At 19.2% G+C, this 25,042-nt stretch overlaps 3 protein-coding genes across 3 annotated transcripts; 1 reads left to right on the top strand and 2 right to left on the bottom strand.

The window, feature by feature from the left end:
* Positions 1-875: 875 nt before the first annotated feature.
* On the top strand, positions 876-2,042 carry PGSY75_1008200 (putative endonuclease; the record flags this gene model as incomplete). The annotated part of the gene is made up of 1 exon (XM_018785849.1): positions 876-2,042. The coding sequence occupies one exon, from the start codon at positions 876-878 to the stop codon at positions 2,040-2,042; it is 1,167 nt and encodes a 388-aa protein (XP_018641466.1).
* Positions 2,043-2,955: 913 nt separating this feature from the next.
* PGSY75_1008100 (hypothetical protein) lies at positions 2,956-14,829 on the bottom strand (the record flags this gene model as incomplete). Its single annotated transcript, XM_018785848.1, has 1 exon — positions 2,956-14,829. One exon carries the CDS (start codon positions 14,827-14,829, stop codon positions 2,956-2,958), a length of 11,874 nt encoding a protein of 3,957 aa, XP_018641465.1.
* Positions 14,830-17,756: 2,927 nt separating this feature from the next.
* On the bottom strand, positions 17,757-24,530 carry PGSY75_1008000 (histone deacetylase 2; the record flags this gene model as incomplete). The annotated part of the gene is made up of 1 exon (XM_018785847.1): positions 17,757-24,530. The coding sequence occupies one exon, from the start codon at positions 24,528-24,530 to the stop codon at positions 17,757-17,759; it is 6,774 nt and encodes a 2,257-aa protein (XP_018641464.1).
* Between the last annotated feature and the right edge of the window lie 512 nt (positions 24,531-25,042).

Here is a 25,042-nt window from a genome sequence, read left to right as displayed (position 1 = left end):
ATATATATATATATATATTATTTTGGTGTAAACGAAAAAGGAATACACAAAAAAAAAAAAAAAAAAAAAATTATTTTATAAAAAATATATTATTAGATAAATTAATAAGGTAAAAAAAAATTAGAAATATTCATATAAAGTATTATTATATTTTAATACATATATGTTTATTTTATATTTTGTATATATATTTGATTTATCACTTGATCATTTAAGATTCATATGAAAAATCAAAAAACAAAATGGTAAAACACAAATGTAAATATTATAAGGAATTAATAAGAATTATTTAAAATATTTAACAAAATAAATATTATTAAATAATGTGGTATTAATTCGAGAAATAAATATAACTTAAAAAAAAATATACACATTTATAAATACAACTGTAATATGATATGAGGACTAATAATAATATTTATATGTATATTATTATATGTAATTATATATATTTATAGTTTGACATTTAAGAAATAAAATTATATATATATATATATATATATTTTTATATGTTCAAAAAAAATGCATTTATAAAATCAAGAGGTGAATGAATATATTTATTATATATATATATTATTTAACTTTTTGTATCATCATTATTAATACTTAAAATAGTTATTTCATTATGTTGATAGTTCATTAAATATTATTTAATTTTTATAATTATTTGTTACAATTATATATATATATATATATATATATATATATATATATATATTTATTTTTTAATATATATATATATATATATATATATATATATATATATATTTATTTTTTTCTGTTTCAAAACTTGTCACCTATTTTTTTATATATATGTCCATTTTTACCATTTATATGTATATATATATTTTTTCTTTCAAGCTCAAAGAAATATTATGACCATCAAAGGACTGGTAAGATTTATAAATAAGAAAATTCCTAGTACCATAAAAAAGATTGATGACATAAATAGTTTTAAGGGTAAGAAGTTTATAATCGATGGAACATTTTTTATTTATAAATTTATGTATGTTGCGTGGAAACATATAATAAATGATAAAAACCGTGATTTAAAATATAAGGCGAATGAATTAGCAACACATATATTAATAAGACAATATATTATTAAAAAAAGTATTGAATTGTTGAAAAATCAACATGAATATTTTAAATCCTTAAAAATTAACACACTTTATATAATTGAAGATATTGGTGCGCGTTGTGAATTACAACCTGTTGACTACAAATGTAAAAAGCATGTATGGAAAGAAAGAGAAACCATTAGAAAGAAAAAAAATTTATTTGATATTTTAAATGTAGATTCCTCAAAAAATAGTATTTTAAAAAGTAATGATAATATTAATGTAAATGATAGTAATATAATTAATAATACTTTTAAAAAGAATAACATTGTTAATAATTTTTTATGTGACCAAAAGAATAATATAAGTAATATATGTGAAAAGAAAAATTTAAAAAAAAAAAATCAAATGGAAATTATTGTAGATGAAGATGGTATACATGATTTATTTAAGAAAAATATATTTATAAAAATAAATTCCAAAACAGCTAATGATATTTACAATTATTTATTACTAGAAAATATCCCCATATTTATTACAAAAAATGATGCAGAAAAAGAATGTGCAATTCAATGTTCTCATGAAAGAGATATTGTTGTATCAGATGATACCGACGCCTTAGCATTTGGTGCACCTAATTTAATAAGATTTATAACAAATAAAAAAAAAAGACATATAATTAATAAAGAAGAACTTTTAAATGAATTAAATATAAATTATGAGCAATTCATAGATTTTTGTATTTTATCAGGATGTGACTATAGTGCAAAAATTCCTGGTATTGGCCCTGTAAAAGCCCATGAAATTATAAAAAAATATAAAACTATTGAAACATTTCTAGAATCAAATGCTTTTAATAAATATAAGAATTCCAAATTATTTAATCAAAAATTAAATGGAACATCAATGTCTTTAAATGATTATATTCTAAATGAATTTACCTATGAGCAGGCAAGAAAAGTTTTTTTTAATTCCTACTAAATAGTTTTTGGCTTGATATTAATACCTTATTGATGAATTGGAAATTTTTTTTCATTAATTTTGGCTAGATGGAATATTTAAGTAGCGACTTTTAATTTTTTTTTTTTTTTTTTTTCTTTTTGTTTATTTGTTTTTATTGATTTTGGCTAGCTACAAATATTAAATTTGTTAAAAGGTTAATATTTTTTAATGTTATTGACAAAAAAGGAATTTGGATAGAATGGTCAATTGATGTGTGTAGAAGGAAGTCTAGGTTTGTTTGATAAAATATATGTATATATATATATATATATATATATGTAAAAATTTTAAAAATGTAATTCATTTTATATTATTTTTAATTCATTTAGTGTATTTGAAAAATATGAGAATGACAGTATTTATTAATAAATTATAAATATGTTTTATATATGTTTTATATATGTTTTATATATGTTTTATATATGTTTTATATATTGTTTTGTGTTTTTATTTACAATTTTTTTTTTTTTTCAGTTTCTATTATTTCTTATTATTTTTTTTATGTTTATTTCTTTTCCCTTTTGAAAAACAAAAGAAAACATATTTTTTTATTCATATATTATAAAATATACCCAATAAGGGGTTACTTTTTAAAGTGTCTTATTGTTATATAATTTAAATATATATTTTTTAAAATAATAATATTATTATTAGTTTGTCATACAAAAAAAATAAAATAAATAAATAAATAAAATAAAATAAATAAATAAAATAAATAAATAAATAAAATAATTAAATAAATTGAAAAATAAAATATAATATTTTTAAAAGACAAAATAATAAATTAATATAAAAAAAAATATATATAATGGTAACAAAAAATGTATACTTTATTAATAAATGGAAATACATATATATATATATATATATATTTATATTTATTTTATCCTGATTAACTATTCAAACAACTATTACAATACCAGTCATTTTCAATATCTGGTGGATTGTCAACAGAATATTTACAACATATCCAATGATACCATTTTTCACATTTATCACATCCAATCCAATTCAAACCGTCCGCTGGCGAACCATCACTTAATTCTTCATAATAAGATTTACATACTGGACAATATATTTGGTCTTCATCAACAGTATCAAGACATTTTTTAATATTAACTTTACTTTCTTCTTTTAAGATATTAGTATTACTATTACTATGATTGAAAAAATTATTTTTAACATTAATATTTTTTTCATCAATAATATTATTTTTAACAAATGGATTGAGGTTATTACTTATATTAGATGATATATTATCTTTATTCAATTTATCCATATTATTTATACTTAATGAATTCGAATTGGTCAATGTAGTTAACTCTCCAGTATTAATACTTTGTGCATTTTTACTTTTACGATATCTTCTTTTTTTCCTTCCATCTACTTTTTGTAATTTTTCATTATCTACATTTATTAAAATATTTCCTTCACTGAGTGCATTTTTTCTAGTGTTCTCTAAATTTTTATCTTTATATAGATATTTTTTCCTCTTATTTTCTATAAAATTGAATTTTGCATTTTTATTCATAATATTGTTTTGAGCATTTGGTATATTCTGAATATTTTGCATGTTTTGCATATTTTGCATATTTTGCATGTTTTGAAATTGAGGATTTGGAAAATTGAACATATTATACATAGGAATAAAATTATTAGGGATTGGATTATTATTATTATTAAAAGATTGTGGTATATGGTTATTATTATTTGCTTGGAATTTTTTGACATATTGCATAAAACTATTTTGTATAATATTATTAATATATGTATTACTTCTTGAATTGATAAGGGATACATTTTGAAATGATTTAAGTTCTTCTGTTTCATTTTCTGACAAAATAGAAACAGCACTTTCTGTTAAATTATCATCAACAAAAATTTTATTATTATTTTTAAATGACACATTATTTTTATTATTAGTATTCATAAATGATTGTTTATTGTGTTCATGATCTAAATTAAATAATGGATTATTTGTATTAAGCATATTATTTTTGTTCGTTAAAAATAATGGATTGTTATTAAATTTGTTGACAAAATTAGGATGTACATTATTAATATTATATAAATTATTAATATTATCATGATGTTGCATATCGAATGGCATGTTAGCCAATGTATTAGATGGTGTTCTTGAATTATCATCTTCATTTGATAATTTTATATATTTATGTATATTATTATTACTACTATCATTATTATATAAAGAAGAGGGATCCAAGAAATTTTTATTATCACCCATATTAGTGGTTAGGCTCATTTTCTTTCTATTATCAATATTGTATTTATTACTACCTTTAGGTGATCGTCTCATATCATGTGTTAGTAAATTCGTATTTTTTTTCAATATATTTAATTGTGCCTTTTCAAATATATTTGTAAATGTTTGTTCTTCAATTTTAATTGGTCTCATTAAATAAATAGAGCATTTTTTATTTAAGTGGTTAAATACATATGTACCAATTAAGAAATTATATAAATGATTAAATGGATTATATAAAAAGTTTTCAAAACAAAATAATTTATTTGCATTAATAAAATTTATGAAATTACTTTTCTTACAATATTGAAATGTATGTTTAAAACAATATGCTTTTTTTGGATTATAAATATCAACTCGACCAAAAAAGTTATCCATCTTACAACCTAGCAAAATACCACAAGATATATGAAAAGATACATCACAATCGGTATTACTACATGTAATAACAACTCCATGTTTTATTCTGCAATAACTACATATTCTTTTATTATATCCAGATTTAACATCATTAACACTATTTTTTTTAGCATATGCAGTATTCACATATTCTATACATTTAGGATGACCAAATAATAATTCTTTTTTTCCTTTATCTTCAAAACAATTTAAAAATCCATCTAATCTAGGACAATAAGAACAAAAACCTATTTTTTTTTTTACTTTGAAATATTCACATCTAGGACAAACAAATTCATTATCATTTTCTTTTTTATCACAATTTAAAAAATTACTTGAATCGATAGATTTTTTATAAATACCTCCACTAGTTCTTTTAGTTTTACAAATATGATTATTTTCTAGAATATTCTTTTCATTATTATGATTTATATTATGATTTAAATGGATATCGTTATTTTTGCTACAAGCATTATTATGATTGTTATCAATGTTAGATTGTTCTTTAATATTCTCATTAATTTGAACACTTTTATGATCGTTCAGAATATTTTCATTATTATTTTTTTTTATATTTTCATCTTCATTTTGATTATTATTACTACTATGTTGTTCATTTGATGCATTAGAATAATTATTATTGGTTGTGTTGTTTGTATTTAAATTATTATTAGTAGTATTTTCTTGAGAAACATTTGGTTTATTGTCACCATTATTATTATTATTATTATTACTACTACTATTATTATTATTATTATCATTTATATTATCAGGGTTAGGAGGTGGCTCTACTGGTGGTCGATATTTACTTGGCCTACCTACCCTCTTAACACGGAATGGATTTTTATCTTGATTATTTTTATTAATATTATTATTGTATGCACTAAATGTATTATATAATTTTATATTATTATTTAAATAATTTTTCATTATATCTATGTTCATTCTGTGACAACAGAAATAACATATATATACATTACACATAGTACATTTTTTTAAAACACTTAATGATCCTAATCTTCTTTCTTTTTTTGTTTCTAAACTTTCTTTTATATTATTAGCATAAGCTAATTTTCTTAATTTGAGAGTCATTTGGCTATTAGATAAATTATTATTTTCTACAGTTGATAATTCAACTTTTTCTTCTGTTGATTTTTTTTCTTCTTTATTTTTATCAGAATAACTTGCTTTAGATAAGCATACACTACATAACATTAAATCTTTATTATTTAATAAGGATAAAAATTTACTAAAAGATGAAATGAATGTATTATCATCATCCTTATTAATTTTACATATAGTAGAAGAATTTTTTTCTAATATTAATTCTGATAATTTTCTTAATTGATAATCATTAAAATATGGATATAAACATAAAATATTTTCAAAATTTTTTAATTTTTTATATTTATCACTTAATATATTACTATTAAATTCTTGTATATCTTTTTGTATATTTAAGAAATCATATGACAATAATTTTAATAATGTATCTTCATCTAATAAATTTTCATTATATATATTTTTGAAATTACCTATACTTATAATATTATTACATTTTATATTACTAATTTTATTTATATTTTCTATATCGAATATATCAATTTGTATGTTTTTCTTTCTATTGCTGTTTTCTAGTTCTAGAAATTTCTTTTCTCCTTCATAATCATTTTCTGATTCTTCAATTTTTTCGTCCTTTTGGTTTATGTCACTTAATGGGTATATTTGTATTGGTGAATGTTCTTTTGACGTCAGCTCGTTATCATACATTCTGTCATCTATTTTGTCATCCATCTTATCATCTACTTTGTCGTCCATCTTATCATCTACTTTGTCATCCATCTTATCATCTACTTTGTCATCCATCTTATCATCTACTTTGTCAACTTTTTGATCTCGTTTCATAAAATTACGAACGTTCGAACTTCTCCTCCTGGGTCTTCCAACCTTTGTTACTTCCATTGTATTATTAAACATATTACTTGCCTCTTTTAAAAATGGATTATGATCAGCATTTTGATAAATATCATTATTAAAATCGTCCATAAGATTAATATTATATTTTTTTACATGTTCATTAAATTTATCATAATTAAAGTGAACAAATTCGTCAAATACAGATAAGGATGATAAAGATAATAAATTGAACAATTTAAAATCACATACTTTTAAATATGATTGTAGTAAATAAGCATCAAACATTTTAGAAATATTTAATTTATCTTCTAATTTATTTTTATTATATTCTTTTTCTCGTAAAATTTGATATCTTCTTAATATTTCTGTAGGAGCTTTTCTTTGAGAATGATTTGAACAAAATAAAATTAATTTATTTTCATCATTCAATTCTATTAAATATTTAGGTGATGATGTAGCACAAGAAATATGGTAATATTTATAACAATCAGGAACATTACATTTAATAATACCTGTAGTATTTGTTCTTAAACATAAGGAACATTTATATTTTGTTTTTTCTTTATTATTTATTTCAATCTTATTATTAATAATACAATTACTTATTAAAGCACACCTAATATGACACCACTCATTTTTCTTTTTTGTTCGTTTTATAGGACCACCACCTATATAAAAAGCATCAAATTCACATATACAACAAGTGGGTATTTTAAAAACAAATGAGCAGTTCATATTATGATTATATTTTAACATTAAATTATTTTCTTCGAATTCGTCATTATATGTACTAAAGATATGATTTCTTAATTTTGTTTCATTATGAATAGAAAAATAATTAGAATTAAATTTGGATTCTAGACAATTATTATAATCTGAGCTTTTTTTCTTTTTCATTCCGTATATGGGTTTATTGTCTGTAATGTTGTTATTTTGTTCACATTTTATTAAAGCACTATAATTAGCAAGAATATTATTACAATTACTATTACTATTACTATTATTATTATTATTATCAGTAGTATTTGTGGTAGTAATATTTGTAGCTGTAATATTTGTCGAAGCAGTATTTGCAGAATCAGTACTTGTAGCTGCAATATTTGTAGCACTATTATTTGTAGTAGTATTATTTTGTGTGCTTGTATTGTTATATATTTGACTGTCATTTGTATAAATATCCGATTTGTGAATAGCATTATTTATATTATCATTTGTATTATTATCATTTGTATTATTATCATTTGTAATATTATCATTTGTAATATTATCATTTGTAATATTATCATTTGTATTATTATCATTTGTAATATTATCATTTGTAATATTATCATTTGTAATATTATTATTTGTATTATTATCATTTGTATTATTATCATTTGTAATATTATCTTTTATAATATTATCATTTGGTAAAATATTAGTTGTTACATCATTATTTGTTATATTCTTATTAGATGTATTATCATTTGTTATATTATCACTTTTTATAGGAAAATTATTTTGTAACATTAATTTACTTAATTTTGTACTTCCAGGTGGTCTACCTCTTCTTTTTATTTCTACTTGTATATTGGGAACCGAATTTTTATTAATATCCTTATTTATATTAAGTTTATTTCTATTTCTAAATTTTTTTCTTCTTCTATCTTCTTTTTTATGTAATTTACTTTGTAATAATCTATACAACTTTGTACGTCTATCAATTTTTTCTTCTTTTGTCATTTTAATACTTTTATCGAAATCTTTTTTTTTCTTGTCACTTTTTACATTTACAGTAGTATTGGTCTCTTCTTTTTCTGATTCATCATCTGAATCATCTACATATTCATTAATAGAAATGGTTTCTTGTCTAAAGAATTGAAAATTGCTATAAATATATTCATACATGTTCAATGCACAATCTATTTTATTAACAACAATAGAATTGAAGAGTGTAATATATTTATAATTATCTTTATTCTTAAGAACAATTTTTTCAAAAAAATCTTGAGCATCATTTATTTCGATATTATATGTTTCTTTATAATATTGTATATCATTTTGTGTATCAAATAATAAAACAATACTTTTTCGTTTATATAATAATTTTAATATTTCTTTATTTACAATAATTTCTTCAGCGGCATTAAAAGACTTCATTTCCCTTTTTAAATCTTCAACAATATTATTACTACAACTATTACTATTACTATTATTATTATTATTATTGTTGTTGTTGTTGTTGTTGCTGTTGTTGTTCGTTTTGATATTGTATTCATTCGTTGTCGATTTAAATAAAAGGTCTATATCTTTTTTTTTTCTTGGACAACTTAAGCGCCTTATAATTTTAAAGGCATTAGCATCGTCAATAAAGTAAATCTGACTTCTTAAATAGGAACACAAGGGACATATCCATTGTTCTTCATCTACATTTTTGTCATGTAATTCTTTATTTTTATTATTTTTAGATGACATGCTGGTATCCTTTTTTTCTATAGGTCCTTTAGTTTCTTTTTTACCAGTTGCATTATGAGTTTTTATTGATTTACCTGTCTCTTGGCTATTTGGTTTATTTTCTTCAATATTTAATTTATCTTTTTCAATATTTTCATTTACATCTCCCTGAGGTATGTCGTTGTTGTTGTGAATCGTTTCTGGGTTATTGATTGAATTCATAAAACTAGCGCTGCTATTATTATGTATATTATCATCATTATTGTGATTATTATCATTATTATCATTATTATCATTATTATCATGTATGATTTTATTATTATTATTTGTATTATCATCTGATTTTGAGGACTTATAATATGGTAACACTAAATTATTTGTATCACATTTATTACTATCTGAATCATTTTCCTTTTTATAATTATTATGATTGATATTTAAATTTTCATTACTATTGTGTTTTTTTGGAGCCTCATTATTTGAATGATACTTGTTAGTTGTATATTCTTGTAATTCATTTTTTAGTGGTACTGTATTAAAAGAACTTTGTGGCGAATTAATATTAACATAATTATCTGACATTAGATATTCCATTATATTTATATTCATTTTAGGTGTCATAGATTTTTTATTTTTCTTTTTGTGATTAGTTTTATTATTACTTTTGTCATCTTTTTTTTTTTTATTACCATGACGATGATCTTGATTATAAGAATCTTTTATAAAACTATTATGATTTTTAACATGAGGATTTATATGGTTGTTATTATTATGATTTTTATCTTTATTGTTATCTTTTTCTTTTTCTGCTTTTAGTTTTTTTTGTTGCTCATCAACTTCATCATCTGTGGATGCTTTTTTATTTGAATTATAATTCTTAATATTTTTTGAACCACTACAAAATGAATGCATAGGAGTATAACAACAATCACAAAAAACGATAGGATTATCTTCCCAGTCCTCACCAATATTACAAACATTACATAAGGCTTTTTCAGTCCAGCTATTTGGCAAATGAGAACTATGATTAATTAATAATCTTAATTTTAAAAGATCTACAATTTGTTTTGATATGGTATATGTATGTTTAGTATTTAATTTATTTTTTAAATATTCATTTATATAAAAATTAATCATTTTATCTTCAATAGAATACCAATATTTATATGGTTTCTTTTTTTCACTTTTAATATTACCTATTAATTTACCTATAATTTTTTTTTGTTGTTTAATATTATGTACATAACGAGAAAATAATACAAAAATTTCTTTGTTAATATTTTCAATATTTTCATAATTCTGCATATTAGCTTCACTTATATTATTCATACTATTAATATTTAGAATTCCGTTTAATTGTTCCATATACTTTTTCTTTTTTATTAATATATTTTTTTTATTTTTTTTATTCTTCTTCTTCTTCCTTTTCGACTTTATTTTATTGCTATATAAATTTTTATTTATATCCAATGATGATATTATACTATCACTTTTTATCTTATTATTGTATACAAAAGAACTTTTCTTCATTTCACTATTTAAATTATTAATATTGTCTGTGTTTGAATTCATTAGATTATTCGTTGAGCTTACATATTTTCTTTTTCTTTGTAAACTTTTATAATATTTTTTAAAGTTAATACAATATATTTTCTTCTTTTTTGTAATTGTATTATTATTATTATAATTAACATTAAGAATATCTGTTCTGTATTTGTCCAAGTTAATATTTGTTAATACAAATTCAAAGTAAACACAAGATTTATATTGATTTCTTTGTAAGGAAAATGTGGAATTACTAAATGGCACACTACTATTATAAGGCATATCAAAATGGAAATTACTTAAAAAATCAAATTTACTTGAAATATTTCGTTTTTTCTTTTTTAAAGCTGATTTCTTTTTTTCATTTTCTTTATAATAAACACATTTATCTTCATCGTCAGAAATATTTTTTTTTTTTTCATCTTTCATATTATCATTACCTTTTATATTGTTAATATGGTCATCCTCACTACATAATTTTTCATTATCACTATTATTATTATTATTATTATTATTATTAATTGATGATGTTATTTTTTCATTATAATCAGAACAAATTATATCTTTTTCTTCTATACTATTATTCTTATTTATAACAATATGTTCATCAGACGAATCTATATCTTTTGATTCGTTCGTACTTCTCTCTTGATTTTCATTTTTTTCTTTATTTTCATCCTCATTTTTATTATCCCTATCAATCTTATAATTGTTTTCCTTACTCTCATTATTTATGTCTACCTTAGGTATATTATTATTACCATCAATATCATATTTATTCTCATTTTTTTCATTCAATTGAGTAATAGTTACATCTTGAGGATTTTCTTTATTGCTATTGATATTATCATTTAATTTTTCAGAAGATTCATTATTCTGTGTATGATCTGGTTTATCATATTCATCTTTATTTTGTTCTTTCAAATTTTTTATTTGATGAACATCCTTAAGTTCATCCTCAAAAACATATTTATGTTTATTTTTATTTTGTTTATTCATCATTGCTCTTTTTAATTTTTTATTAATATTACTTATATGTATATATTTGAGTTTATCATTATTTCTTTTCAAATTTTTTATTTTATAAAATAAATTTGGATATTTCTGGGAATTATTACTTTCTTTTTTTTTCTTCATCTTATCTATGTTTTTTTTTTTAATTTTTTTAATATTTTTATCTTTTATCCAATATGGTAAAATATTACCTAAAATAATTGGTAAGGATTTATATGTTTTCAGTTCATTTAATATAGTATTATAACATTTTTCTTTATTCTCGCTAGTCATTTTAGGGTTAAATAAATTTTTCTTATCACCAAAAGTTATTTCTGTTAATAATCTAGCTAATGTTTCTCTTTCATATATATATTCTTCATTGCTGGTTAATTCTGATTTTTCTTGTTCAAATGATACACTTTTTCTATCTTTTTCTTGATCTATATTATGATCTGTATTTTTAATGTCATCACATATTGTATTAACGTTATCATTATTTTTAATTGTTTGTTCATATGGTTTTATATCTTCATCTTTACTTTGATCTATAAAATCATAAGATTTTGGAATATAAATAGAAATATGCAATCCGTTTGGTATTGGTTTATTTTGTATATATGGCAATTTCCCTATGCCATCATATTTCTTATTTAAAAAAGGGTTAAAGAAATTATCATCATATTTTGAGCTTCTGGTGCTTCTTTTATATTTATCCCAGTTTATATTATTATTATTATTGTTGTTGTCATTATTTTTATTATTATCATCTTTTATGTCATTTTCATTATATTTCCTTATGTGAGTACCGTGACTTTTCCTCATAAATGCATGTGGATCTTTAACCCTATGTTGATTATTTATTAAAATATTATCATAAGGTAACATATTATTAGGTGCATATGCATATCCTATTTTATCTATATCTGGTATTATATTTTTATCATTTATATTTAGATTGTTTGGTGTCATCATCATATGTTTATTCATAACATCATTTCTTATATTAGGATTGATTGAATTATACATATTCATAATATTATGATTCATAGGATTTATATATCCTTGCATTGAATTTTTATTGTTATTATTTATTTGACTGTTGAAAAAAGCAGGTTCATTAGGATTCATATTATTCATATGATATGGATGTATGTTCATCATATTTTGTTTGTTAAATAATAGAGCCTGTTTAAACATATCATTATTAGGTACATTGTGGTTAGGATGAAAATTATTAAGGTTGTTCATATTATTTATATTATTTATATTATTTATATGATTAATATTGTTTATATTGTTTATATTGTTTATATTATTTATATTATTCATATTATTAATATTGTTTATACTATTAATATTGTTTATACTATTAATATTGTTTATACTATTAATATTGTTTATGCTATTAATATTATTTATACTATTAATATTGTTTATACTATTAATATTTTTTATATTATTTATATTGTTTATATTGTTTATATTATTTATATGATTAATATTGTTTATATTGTTTATATTATTTATATGATTAATATTGTTTATATTGTTTATATTGTTTGTATTATTTTGGCTTTTGTTTAATACACACCCTCTATTAATATTAATATTAATATTATTATTATTATCATCATTTTCTTGAATACTTACATTTTCTTTATTTTTATTGTCCTCATTATTTATTCGTTCATTATCATTTTGGATCATCGGATTGATCAAATTAATAGAATTTATTTTATTACCTACAACATCTTCTTTTTCATTATCTTCATTGATTATATCGACATTATTTTTAGACATGTTTATTATTTTATTTTCTTCCTTAAGAATATTAATATCATCATTTACATCTTTAAATAATGTTGTATCATTTGAGGTTTCATTGTTATTTGTATTTTTTTGTAAATCATTTACTGACATATTTTCTTCATCTGTAGTCTTTTCATTATTTGAATTAACATGGATGTCTTTATCTTCTTCCTTCAGAGTAACTTGATGTTCCTCTGTTTTTTTATTGTCCTCCTTGTTATATAATTCTTCTTTTTGTGAGCATTCCAAATTTTTATCCGATATTTGATGGGTGTCACACACAGGATTGTTATTATGATCATTATTATTATTATTTAATATATTATTATTATTATTATTATTATTATTATTATTATTATTATTATTATTATTAATATTATTATTATTATTATTATTATTGGTTGTGTGCGCATCTAGATCATTCAATGATGTAGGCATAGGTTTATTATTATTTTGTATCATCTGATTATTAATATGGGTATTCAAATTATTGAGGTTGTTATTATTTGGAACAATATTATTATTTGCATTATTTATAGGACCTTGATTTTTAAGAAACATATTATTTTCGTCTTTATTAAAATAATTAGGATTTCTATACATATTCTGAAAAGGATTTGTAGGATGTTCATTTCTTAAATTTAAGTGATGTAATGTATTTAATAATAATTCATTTTTAGCCATAGGCATAAATTCAAGAATAGATTTTTTTTCATCAAAATTTATAACATTTTGAATTTGATTATTTAATATTTTATCATTCATATTATTCATGTAACTATCATCTGGTTTATTTGTTCCTACACCTAATCCTGTATCTCTTGTATATATATTACTATTATTTATGTTTTGATTATTATTAATCATAACCCATGGAATATTATTATTTTGAATACATTTGTTATTATTATTTGATATATTATAATTCTTATTCTTCATAAGATTTATATTATTCATATGATTTATATTATTCATATTATTCATATGATTTATATTATTCATATTATTCATATGATTTATATTATTCATATTACTCATATTATTCATATTATTCATATTATTTTCATATTGCATATCTGTAGCTGCACACAAAAGCTTCTTATTATTATTTTCATTTTTATCATTCCCATTTAATTTTATTTTTACAGAACTTTTATAACAATTAATATTTTTAAATAATTTTTTATTTATCTTCCTCTTTTTAATTTTATTACAAATATAATCAGTACATTTTATATGATTTTCAAATGCTGATATTATGCTTTTATCAAAATTACAAAAATAATAATTATCAATATTCGTCCAAAATTGATTATCATCTCCTGTTTCATTTTTTATATTTCCTTCTCTAAAATTATTATTTTCATTATTACGTCTATAATTTGATCTTCCTCTTTCCATCATAAATTTATATAATATTCATAAATTTAAAAAATAAAATATAAGGACAAGAACGACGATAGATACATAAAAAAATAAACAAATATGTATAAGTATATATATGAACAAGGGTATATTAAAAATATAAAATTAACTCAAAAAAAAAAAAAAAAATATATATATATAATATAAATATATAATTGCCTTAAAAAGTGGCCAATATATATTCATTCATATTATATTTATAAAAAATGTTACAAGATGAATATATATATATATATATATATATATATATACATATATTTTTTTTTTTTGGTCCATATATTTATAAATGCTACCCATCAAACTATTCAAATATTCATTCTTATCACAGTATTATTATTTTTTAAATCTTTGTAATATATATATATATATATATATACTTGTTATAAAAAAAAAAAAAATTACAATTTTGTAATATTATAAATATTACATATTCCTTTTTATCGAAAAAAATTTAAATCTGACCCAAATTATATACATTATAGTTCACAATAGTTGTATTTATATACATACATATATAAATGCATACATATATATAAATATATATATATATATATATATATTACATATGTACATAAAAATATTAATCTTTCTTTTTTAATTTATTAAAAATATTATTTATTCAACATAATATGCACACAAAAATTATGGAACGAATTTTCAATATTATATTTTTAAGAAATAATCTTCTTTTATAATATATAAATATATATTAAGATTTATATAATGTATATATTATATATAATATATATATATATATATATTATAATATATAAAATATTGAATTATCAATGTTTCATGCGCTTTAACTTTATTTTTTTTTTTTTTATTTTTTCTTTTTCCTTTTAAATATAATAATATTATTATAAACAAAAAAAAATAAAAAATAAATTGAATAAATAAAGATATTATTATATAATATTATAAAATCACTTAAAAAAGGAAAAAGATAAATATATAAAAAATATATATATATCACTTTATATATATATATATAAATATATTTATATATCAATATATAATATATATATTATATACCAATATTTGTTATATATATAAATATGAATATATATTATATATATAAGTATTATCAAATATACATATATATTATATATTATTATGAATTATATATATATTATATATTATATAGGTATATTATATATAATATATAAAAATGTTATAATCATCGGAAGGCGAAAAAAAATGTCAGTAGAAAAAAAAAAAAAAAAACTATATGAATATTTGTATACATGCATATAAAAATCATATAAATATAAAATTCATTTAGTAACTCTCTTCTTTTATTTAAAGTATAAAATATAAATATTATATTATTATATAAAAATTATTAAACATATAATTATATATATTTAATATATATATAAAATATGGTAAATTCGTAATGAAATTTATATAAATTAACAAGTATATATATATATATATATATATATATATATATACATATAAAATATATTATATATATATATATATTATTTAAATATATATTTTTATTCATGTACCAATATTATAAAACAATGATAGAAAGAGAAAATATCATTTCTTTCTTTTTATTTATAATTGCTTAAAAGAATGTTATATATATATATATATAACTAATTTTTTTTTTAATATTATACCATTGGAACATAATCTGAAAATATTTGAGGAATATATATTAAAAATATATTATATATATTATTTATTTACCTTATGTTTCTTATATATATATATATATATATATATATATAACATATTTTATTATTTATAAAATTCTTATTGAGTTATTTATTCTTTATAAAATAAAATATTATTCAACTTATTAAAGAATAAGTCAAAATAGGAAATAATCAAATGAAATATAAATTTTTTTTTTTTTTTTTTATGTTTTCTTGGCAATTTTTATAAACTTATGTTTATAATTTTTTTTAATTTTTTTATTAATCCTTCCATTTTTAATTGTACTCCATTTTTTTATTTGTATAATATATATGAAAAGTAATAGACCAAGATTCCATGAAAATTTTTATTTTATATTTTGTAAATATTAAAATCATGATTTCTTTTTTAAAAAAAAAAAAAAAAAAAAGAAGAAGCATACATATATAATATGTATGTATATTATGGTAGTTATAAAGAAATATATATATATATATATATATATATATATATATAATATATATATCAAAAAATATATTTGTATATCATTATAGATTTTATTTTTAAAAATATGTAGGATATGAAATAATATTTATTAATTATCCATATATATTACATAAATATAAAATTTACATTAATTATGTAACATATATCTATGCAATTGCTCATATTATAATATCCAAATAAATATAAATATGTTCATATATTTATACTGAATTATAATTATAATTATAATCATTTTATCATATATAATTTTCTTTAAACAACCAAACCTTCTTCCACTCTCGCAAATAAAAAAAAAAAAAAAAAAATTAAGAGACTTATTTTATAAAAATAATAAATATATTAAAATTATTTTTCAAAAAAAATCATAGTATAATAAACATATGTAGGCGGTAAAAACAATTGGAAATTTTTATTAACATACAAATATTGTCGTAACTCCAAATTATATATTATATGTACGATATTTATTATTATTCTTTTTTTACAATACGGATGTAAAATATTTAAAAAAAAAAAAAAAAAAAAAAGGATGTTTGTTGTTAAAAAAAATTTTATTAAAGTAAAAATAAAATAAAAATATATAACATATAAGATATATTTATAAAATATATAACCTTTTTCTACACATATAAAAAAAAAAAAAAAAAAAAACAAACAAACAAACAAACAAACAAACAAACAAATAAATAAATATATAAATAAATAAATAAACAAATATATAATTATATATATAGTAGGGGCTTCATTTATATAGTATCATTTATTATATCCGTATCAGAAATATACAATTCTTTTATTAGCTTTATTGTTTTATCCATTACACGTTGTAGTGATGTAATGCCCAATAAGAATCCTTCATCACTCTGATTTTTATTTAAACTTGCATGAGCAAAATCAATTATATATACATGAACACTTTTAAGAATTTTTTGATTTAATTTATTTTGTATGATTACATTTCTTTCTTGATTTGATAAAGATTCATAAAATACTTTTTCAATTTTTAATTTAAAGTTTAATATTTCTTCAAAATTAATTTTATCTTGATCACATAATTTATTTTTTTTATCTTTATAATAAAAAGAATTATTCTGTTCATCATTTGAGTTAATATTATCATTTGACATAATTACATTGCTTGTTTGTAGATTTTTTTTTTCTATTTTATCTTTTGATGAAAAATTATCTTCATTTTCTTTTTTTGAAGGATCTGAATCAAATACAAATAAAAGACTTGTTCCATAAAATGCAAAATAATTTTGTTCCACAAAAAAAATTTTCATTTCTTCTAATATGATAAGTATTTTTTTTATTAATAATATAGATAAATGTATATTATCACATGCAGTAAAATAAGATATAAATGCTTGTACGAAATTTTCGTCATCTTTTATAGAATGTGCATCTTCTTTCGATATAAAAAATGGTTCTTTCTTTTTTTTTGACCATCCTATTAAACTAGTTAAATGAAAACCATGTGATAAACATGATCGATTTTTTGCTTTCTCAATTTTCTTTTGTATAGATTCTTCATTACAATCATCACCATATAATCTAATTCCCATTTTAATATCCATAACACAAGGATGTCTCATCGAACTTAAAACATTACTTAGACATATAGCAGTTTTATGCTCTTCCTCTTCTTCAACTTGTGCTTCTTCTTGAATATTTGTGTTTATATCTAATGGATATAAAGAATCATCATTTTTTAACATATTACTTTTTTCATTCGATGATATTTTATATATCATATTATTCCCAGCATTATTTGTATCATTATATTCTGTCGATTCCTTATTTTTAAAAATTTTGGATGCAGACCATTCAATATATGTCTTTTTCATATAATCCATAAATGTATTATTACTAATCTTAGGAGTACTATTATCATCATTAATTTCCTTATTTTCTTTTTGACTAATACTATTAATTTGATTTCGCTTTAAAAATATATGATAACAAGGCACTGTGAATTTAATAAATTGTTTACATAGAATATGTTCACGTTCATCAAAAGGAAGTTGAATAGAAACATTTTCTATAGTTTCCTTATTATCTAAGATGAAAGTATAATTGTTCTTTGTTCTTGAAATATTTATTTCTTTTAAGCAACTAAGATATAGCCAAGCATAAAAGAAAGCTTCAGATTCTGAACACAATTTAATTATTTTGGTAATTTTATTATGTACAGGTAAAATCCATTGATTTCTATGACCACTTCCATAAAAAAATATAAAACCTTTTTTTATTTTGGTATACATATTAAAGGTATTTAATACTTGATTTTCATTATATTTTAGATTGGTTAAATCGCAGTTCATATAATAATTATTTATATGATTTTCATTTGAAGAATTAGGACCCTCTACATGATTATCATCATTAATATGTGTTAAATGAGAATGTCGTTTATGTGTATTATTAATGTTGTTTTTATTTTTATGGTTTAATAAATTAGCACTGAATAGTTTATTTTGATTAGTTTTAATTTTTCTTTTGGATTTATTTTTATTAGAATTCAAATTATCATTTTGACATATTTTATCATTTTGACATAATTTATCATTTTGATATATTTTATCATTTTGACATATATTATCATTTTGATATATTTTATCATTTTGATATATTTTATTATTTTCATTTTTTTGTTTTGTATTCCTTTTTGACCCTTTCATTTGTAGTTCACCATTAATATTTATAATATCATTTATTTGTTTTTTTTTTTTTTTATATATATAATTTTTTTTTTTTTTTTTTTCTGTGTGCAATAGATTATTATTAGATGAATTATTATTATTATTATATATATTATTCAAACCACGATTTATTTTGAGTTTTAATTTATTTAATAAAATGACCTTTCGACGATTACAAGTACTACTACAAGAACTACTATAATTAATATCATCATTTGATAAATATAAATCACTTTGTGACATATTAGAAATAGTAGTTGAAGAATCTGTATATTTAAAACTTTTTTTTTTAATAAACATATCATGTATATTCATATTAGATATATTATTATTTATGTGTTTTAATTTGTTTAATTTATTTTGCATATATGAATTCATAATTTCATTACTATTAAAATAATGATTATTTTTAATAACTTGTGATGATTTATTAATTTTAATTTTAATTTTTCTTTCTGGATTGATTTCTCTACCTTCCAATTTTTTTTTTTTAATAAATTCATTATATGTTGGTAATTCTATATCTAAATGGTATGGTTCTCCTTTTAATACGTTTAAAAAATATTTAATAACTTTATAAGTAGAATAATGTAACAACCCACTTGTAATTAATTCTTTAGTTCGTGAAACTACATTATTATTATTTGTATATAATTTTCTAAAATAATAATTTATATCTTTATTGTTATATTTATCATATGATGAACATTTTAATTTATAAAAATTGACATGATCACTCATATTATTTTTATTACTAAAATTATTTTTAGGGTAATCCACAAATTCATTATTTTGAATACAATTTGTTCCAACAAAGGATTCATCATAATTTTTATTTTTTTTAAATCTCTCATCAGTATTATTATCTAAATTGTAATTATTTAAATAATCTTTATCATACATAATATTATTATTATTGATAATTTCATGATCATTCATATTATCACATTCGTTTTTATTATTTTCATCATTTTCATCATTTTCTTTTTTTTCTTTTTTTTGTTCATTTCCATTTAACAATATTTTGGATGAATCTTCATTAGAAATATATTCCTTCTGATCATTCAAAATATTCATTTCTTTATTATTATCATTATTACATTGCAACCTTTTTATAAATTCTTTGTCTCTAGTTGTATTTCTATTTTTTTTTATTAATGCTTTAATACAAGCTATTGTGCATTTAGGTAGATAATTTAAATTGTATCCACCTTCTAAGACTAAAATTATTCTGCCATTACAAAATATATTTGCAAAATGTTTTAATTGAAAAGTCATCCATTGATATAAATTATGTGTTAAGTTACATTCTCCTAATGGATCATTAATTGATGCATCGAATCCACAAGAAATAAAAATAAATTCTGGTCTGAATTTTTCTAATATTGGCAATAATAAATATTTAAAAACATAATATACATCACAATTATTATATCCTTTTTCTAATGGAACATTAATATTAAATTTATATCCTTCCTTTTCTCCTAATTCATTTTTCGCACCAGTTCTAGGATAAAATAAATTTTCTTCATATATTTTTTTAGATTTCTTATTTTTTTTTTTATACTTTTTATCACTATTAGGTGATTTATCAAACTTTATTCTTTTCTCACCCTGTGATATTATCTTATTATTCTTGTTATTATCATTATGGATGCTCTCATTATTATTGTTCTTCTCATCATTATGATTTTTCTCATCACTATGGTTTTTATCATCATTATGGTTTTTATCATCATTATTTTTCTTACTATCATCATTCTTCTTAGGGTCATTTTTTTTTTTTTTTTTTTTTTTTTCATCATCCTTTTCAATTTCATCACCATCTATATTTTTATTTTTACTCTTATTCCTCTTTTTATTGGCACGCTTTTTTTTTTTTTTAACCTTTTCATCTACCTTTTTATCAAATCGATGTATAGAAAAACAAAGAACATCCTTGTCGCCATAAAATATTTCTTGAGTCCCATTATCATGATGCACATCCCAATCAAAAATAAAAACCTTTCTTATCCCATATTTTTTAAAAATATACTTACAAGCTACACTTATGTTGTTAAAAATGCAAAAACCTGAAGGATGGCTCCTACTACAATGATGACCAGGAGGTCTAATTGCAGCGAATCCACAATTAATATCAGTAAAAGTATTAACATCATTACAATCATTCATATTATAAATAGTAGAAGAATAACTTCTATATGGTAAATTAAAAATATCAGAATTATTACTATTAAAGAATGTATTATTTTTAAAATTCTCTTCAAAATTATTTGAACAATTATCCTTCTCACATATTTTATATAAATATTCTGATTCGATTACATTTTTATTATTACATTCTAATATTTCATCTGTGTTTTTATGGTAATCTATAATTTCTTCATCTTTCTTCAAAGCAGTAGGAACAATCATGTCTTCATGATTACTATTATTCGATATGCTTAACTTATTAGATATGCTCAATTTATCACATATACTTAATCTATTACCTATAGCAGATTCATTATTTATATTATTATTATGGATACTATCACTTTGATCATTTTCATTATAATAAGAATTATTGCTACTATTAGTATGGTTGATACAATCTTTTTTTTGATTAATATTATTCTCTTCATTGGATGATTCGTTTGTATGTTCATCCTTCTCATTATGATAATTACAATCATCCGGGTCTACCCCTAAATTATTTTCATCAGATATAATATTATCATTAATAATAACATTATTTATATTAGGTAAATGACTTTGCACGTTTATCTCATTTTTATAATTATATATAGAACAATTTATATTACTATTACTATTATTATTATTGTTATTTTTTTTTTTTATTTTTTGATTTTTTTCATTGAATTTATTCATTTTATATACATTGTTATTATTACGAAATAAATCTAAATTATTAAACGCATGGTAGTTAGTACTTGTTCTATATAAACTACTCTCCGATTTTGAACGTCTTAAAAATTTTTCATGATACATTTTTTTGGAGTGATAATTTCTTTTTATCGAATTAGTATTAAGATTTTTATAAAAATCATAATTATAACGTAAAGACTTTTTAAAATCTATATATTTAAATTTATCTTTTTTATCACATAAAATAGCATCACATAAATTTAGTAAACCGCCGATAGCTCTAATAGAAACAGTTCCTGTATATGATGTATAATATGTATCATGTTTATCAAATGGATATATAACACTTTGATTATTATGTTTTAATTTTTTTTTTAATGAATAAAAAATATTATTAATATGTGTACTTGAATGACATTCTCTAATTTCATCATATAAAGCTTCTCTACATTTTATTTGAACCATTTTATTAATTAATTTCTTTTCTTTTAAAGCTTTAATAATGCATTTAATACGATCTGGACTTTCTACATGATTCTCATCAAAATGTAATTTTTCACACATATATTCTTCATCACAAACAAAACCAATACAATCATATTCTACATTATCTTTTAAAAGGTTTAGATCTTTCATTTTCTTCATTTTTCTTTTTATTCTTTCTTTTTCAAAAATTTTATTATGTTTATAATAATTCCGACTATTTATTGCTTGTTCATATATTTCATGTGTCATTTGAAGTGGTATTTTATCTTCACAATGTGTTGTATATTTGTAATTACTAAACATGGAATGTTTATTATATATATTGATTTTATTATTATTATTATTATTAAAAGAGTAGTTATCATATATATCTTTATGTGACATATATAAATTTTTTTTTTTGGTAGTGCTATATGTTGAATTATATATTTTATTCTTATTATTATTTATTTCATCATCATCCATATATAATAAGTAATCGTTTGAATTTTCTTTACTATTTAAACTTGTAAAATCATCATGACCTTCATATTCAATATAAAAATTTTTCTTTTTATGTATATTTGTATCTGTATTATTCTTCAAAGAAAATAATAATTTATCGAGTATATATTTATTTGCATTAATTTGTTCATCATTACTAAAAAGAGAATCATTTAGATTTTCTGTTAACGAGGATTTTTTATTTCTTTTGACTTTCTTAACATTATTTATATGACCTGATTTAATCTTTTTATTTCTTTTATTATTTTCATTATTTTTATTATTTTTTTTAATTTTTTCAGTTTTTTTATTTTTTTTATTAATTGATAATTTTTTTGCATATTTTATATTTATGTCACTTTTTTTTTTTTTTTTTTTTTTTTTTTTTTTTTTTTTTTTTTTTTTTTTTTTTTTTTTTTTTTTTTTTTTTTTTTGTATGAAATGATAATTAATTTCATTAATTTTTTTTTTTATATATATAGGAGATGTATTACTTTGTGGGCTTAGCTCACTATCAAAACTGTTAAGAGATATTTTCTTTTTTCCTTTTTTTATATTCTTATATCCTATTATGACAACATCACTATTATTTTCTTTGTCGTCATAAGTAATATCTTCATCATATTTTAATTTATAATCATATTTTTTAATATCATCATTATTTTGTATATCATTATAATTTATGTCTTTATTAATATTCTGTTCATTTCTTCTATATTTACTATATTTCCTAGTTGCATTATTTTTACTATCTAAGGGGTGTGTTTTATTTTTTTTATTTTTTTTTTCATTATATTGTAAGTTGGATTCTCTCATATATTTGTTTATATCGTTAATACTTTTATAACTGTCTACAATAAGGTTTTTAAACATGTTGTCTATTTGTGGAATTATATCATTATTATCAAGTGTATTATCGTGATCAATATTTAAGTTGGTATTCTCATTTTTTTTTTTATGATTTGTAATTTTTTTTTTCATATTTGAATGTTTGAGGGCTGTTACGGTTAATTTATGCTTTTAACATATAATTTATATGTCTTGAGTGATATACATATATATATATATATATATTAAAAAATAAACAAAAAAAAAAAAATATATATATATATATATATATATATATATATGTGCCTATGGTTGTGTATACTTATTTTTTTAATAAGTTGTAGTTTTTATTACGCACATGTTTCTTATCATCTTTTTTTTTTTTAAATATTCTTGGAGATAGTACTCTCGAATATTATATATCAGGTTTATTCATTTAAGATAATAAATATATTATGATATGGTGGTAAGGACAAGCAAAAAAAAAAAAAAAAAAAGAAAGAAATAATAATAAATAATAAATTAATAATAATAAAATTAATATTATAAAATAAATAATAAATAAATAAAAATAAAATAAAATAAAATAAAAAAAAAAATTTTAATTATTTTAATATAAAAAATAAACAATATATAAAATATATATTTAGTAAATCAATTATCAT

The sequence above is a fragment of the Plasmodium gaboni genome, chromosome 10 (genome assembly GCF_001602025.1).
Source record: "Plasmodium gaboni strain SY75 chromosome 10, whole genome shotgun sequence".
In the NCBI taxonomy this organism is placed as follows: Eukaryota; Apicomplexa; class Aconoidasida; order Haemosporida; family Plasmodiidae; genus Plasmodium; species Plasmodium gaboni.
Note: the sequence above shows the minus strand (reverse complement) of the source record. Positions and strands in the feature narration are given on the sequence as shown.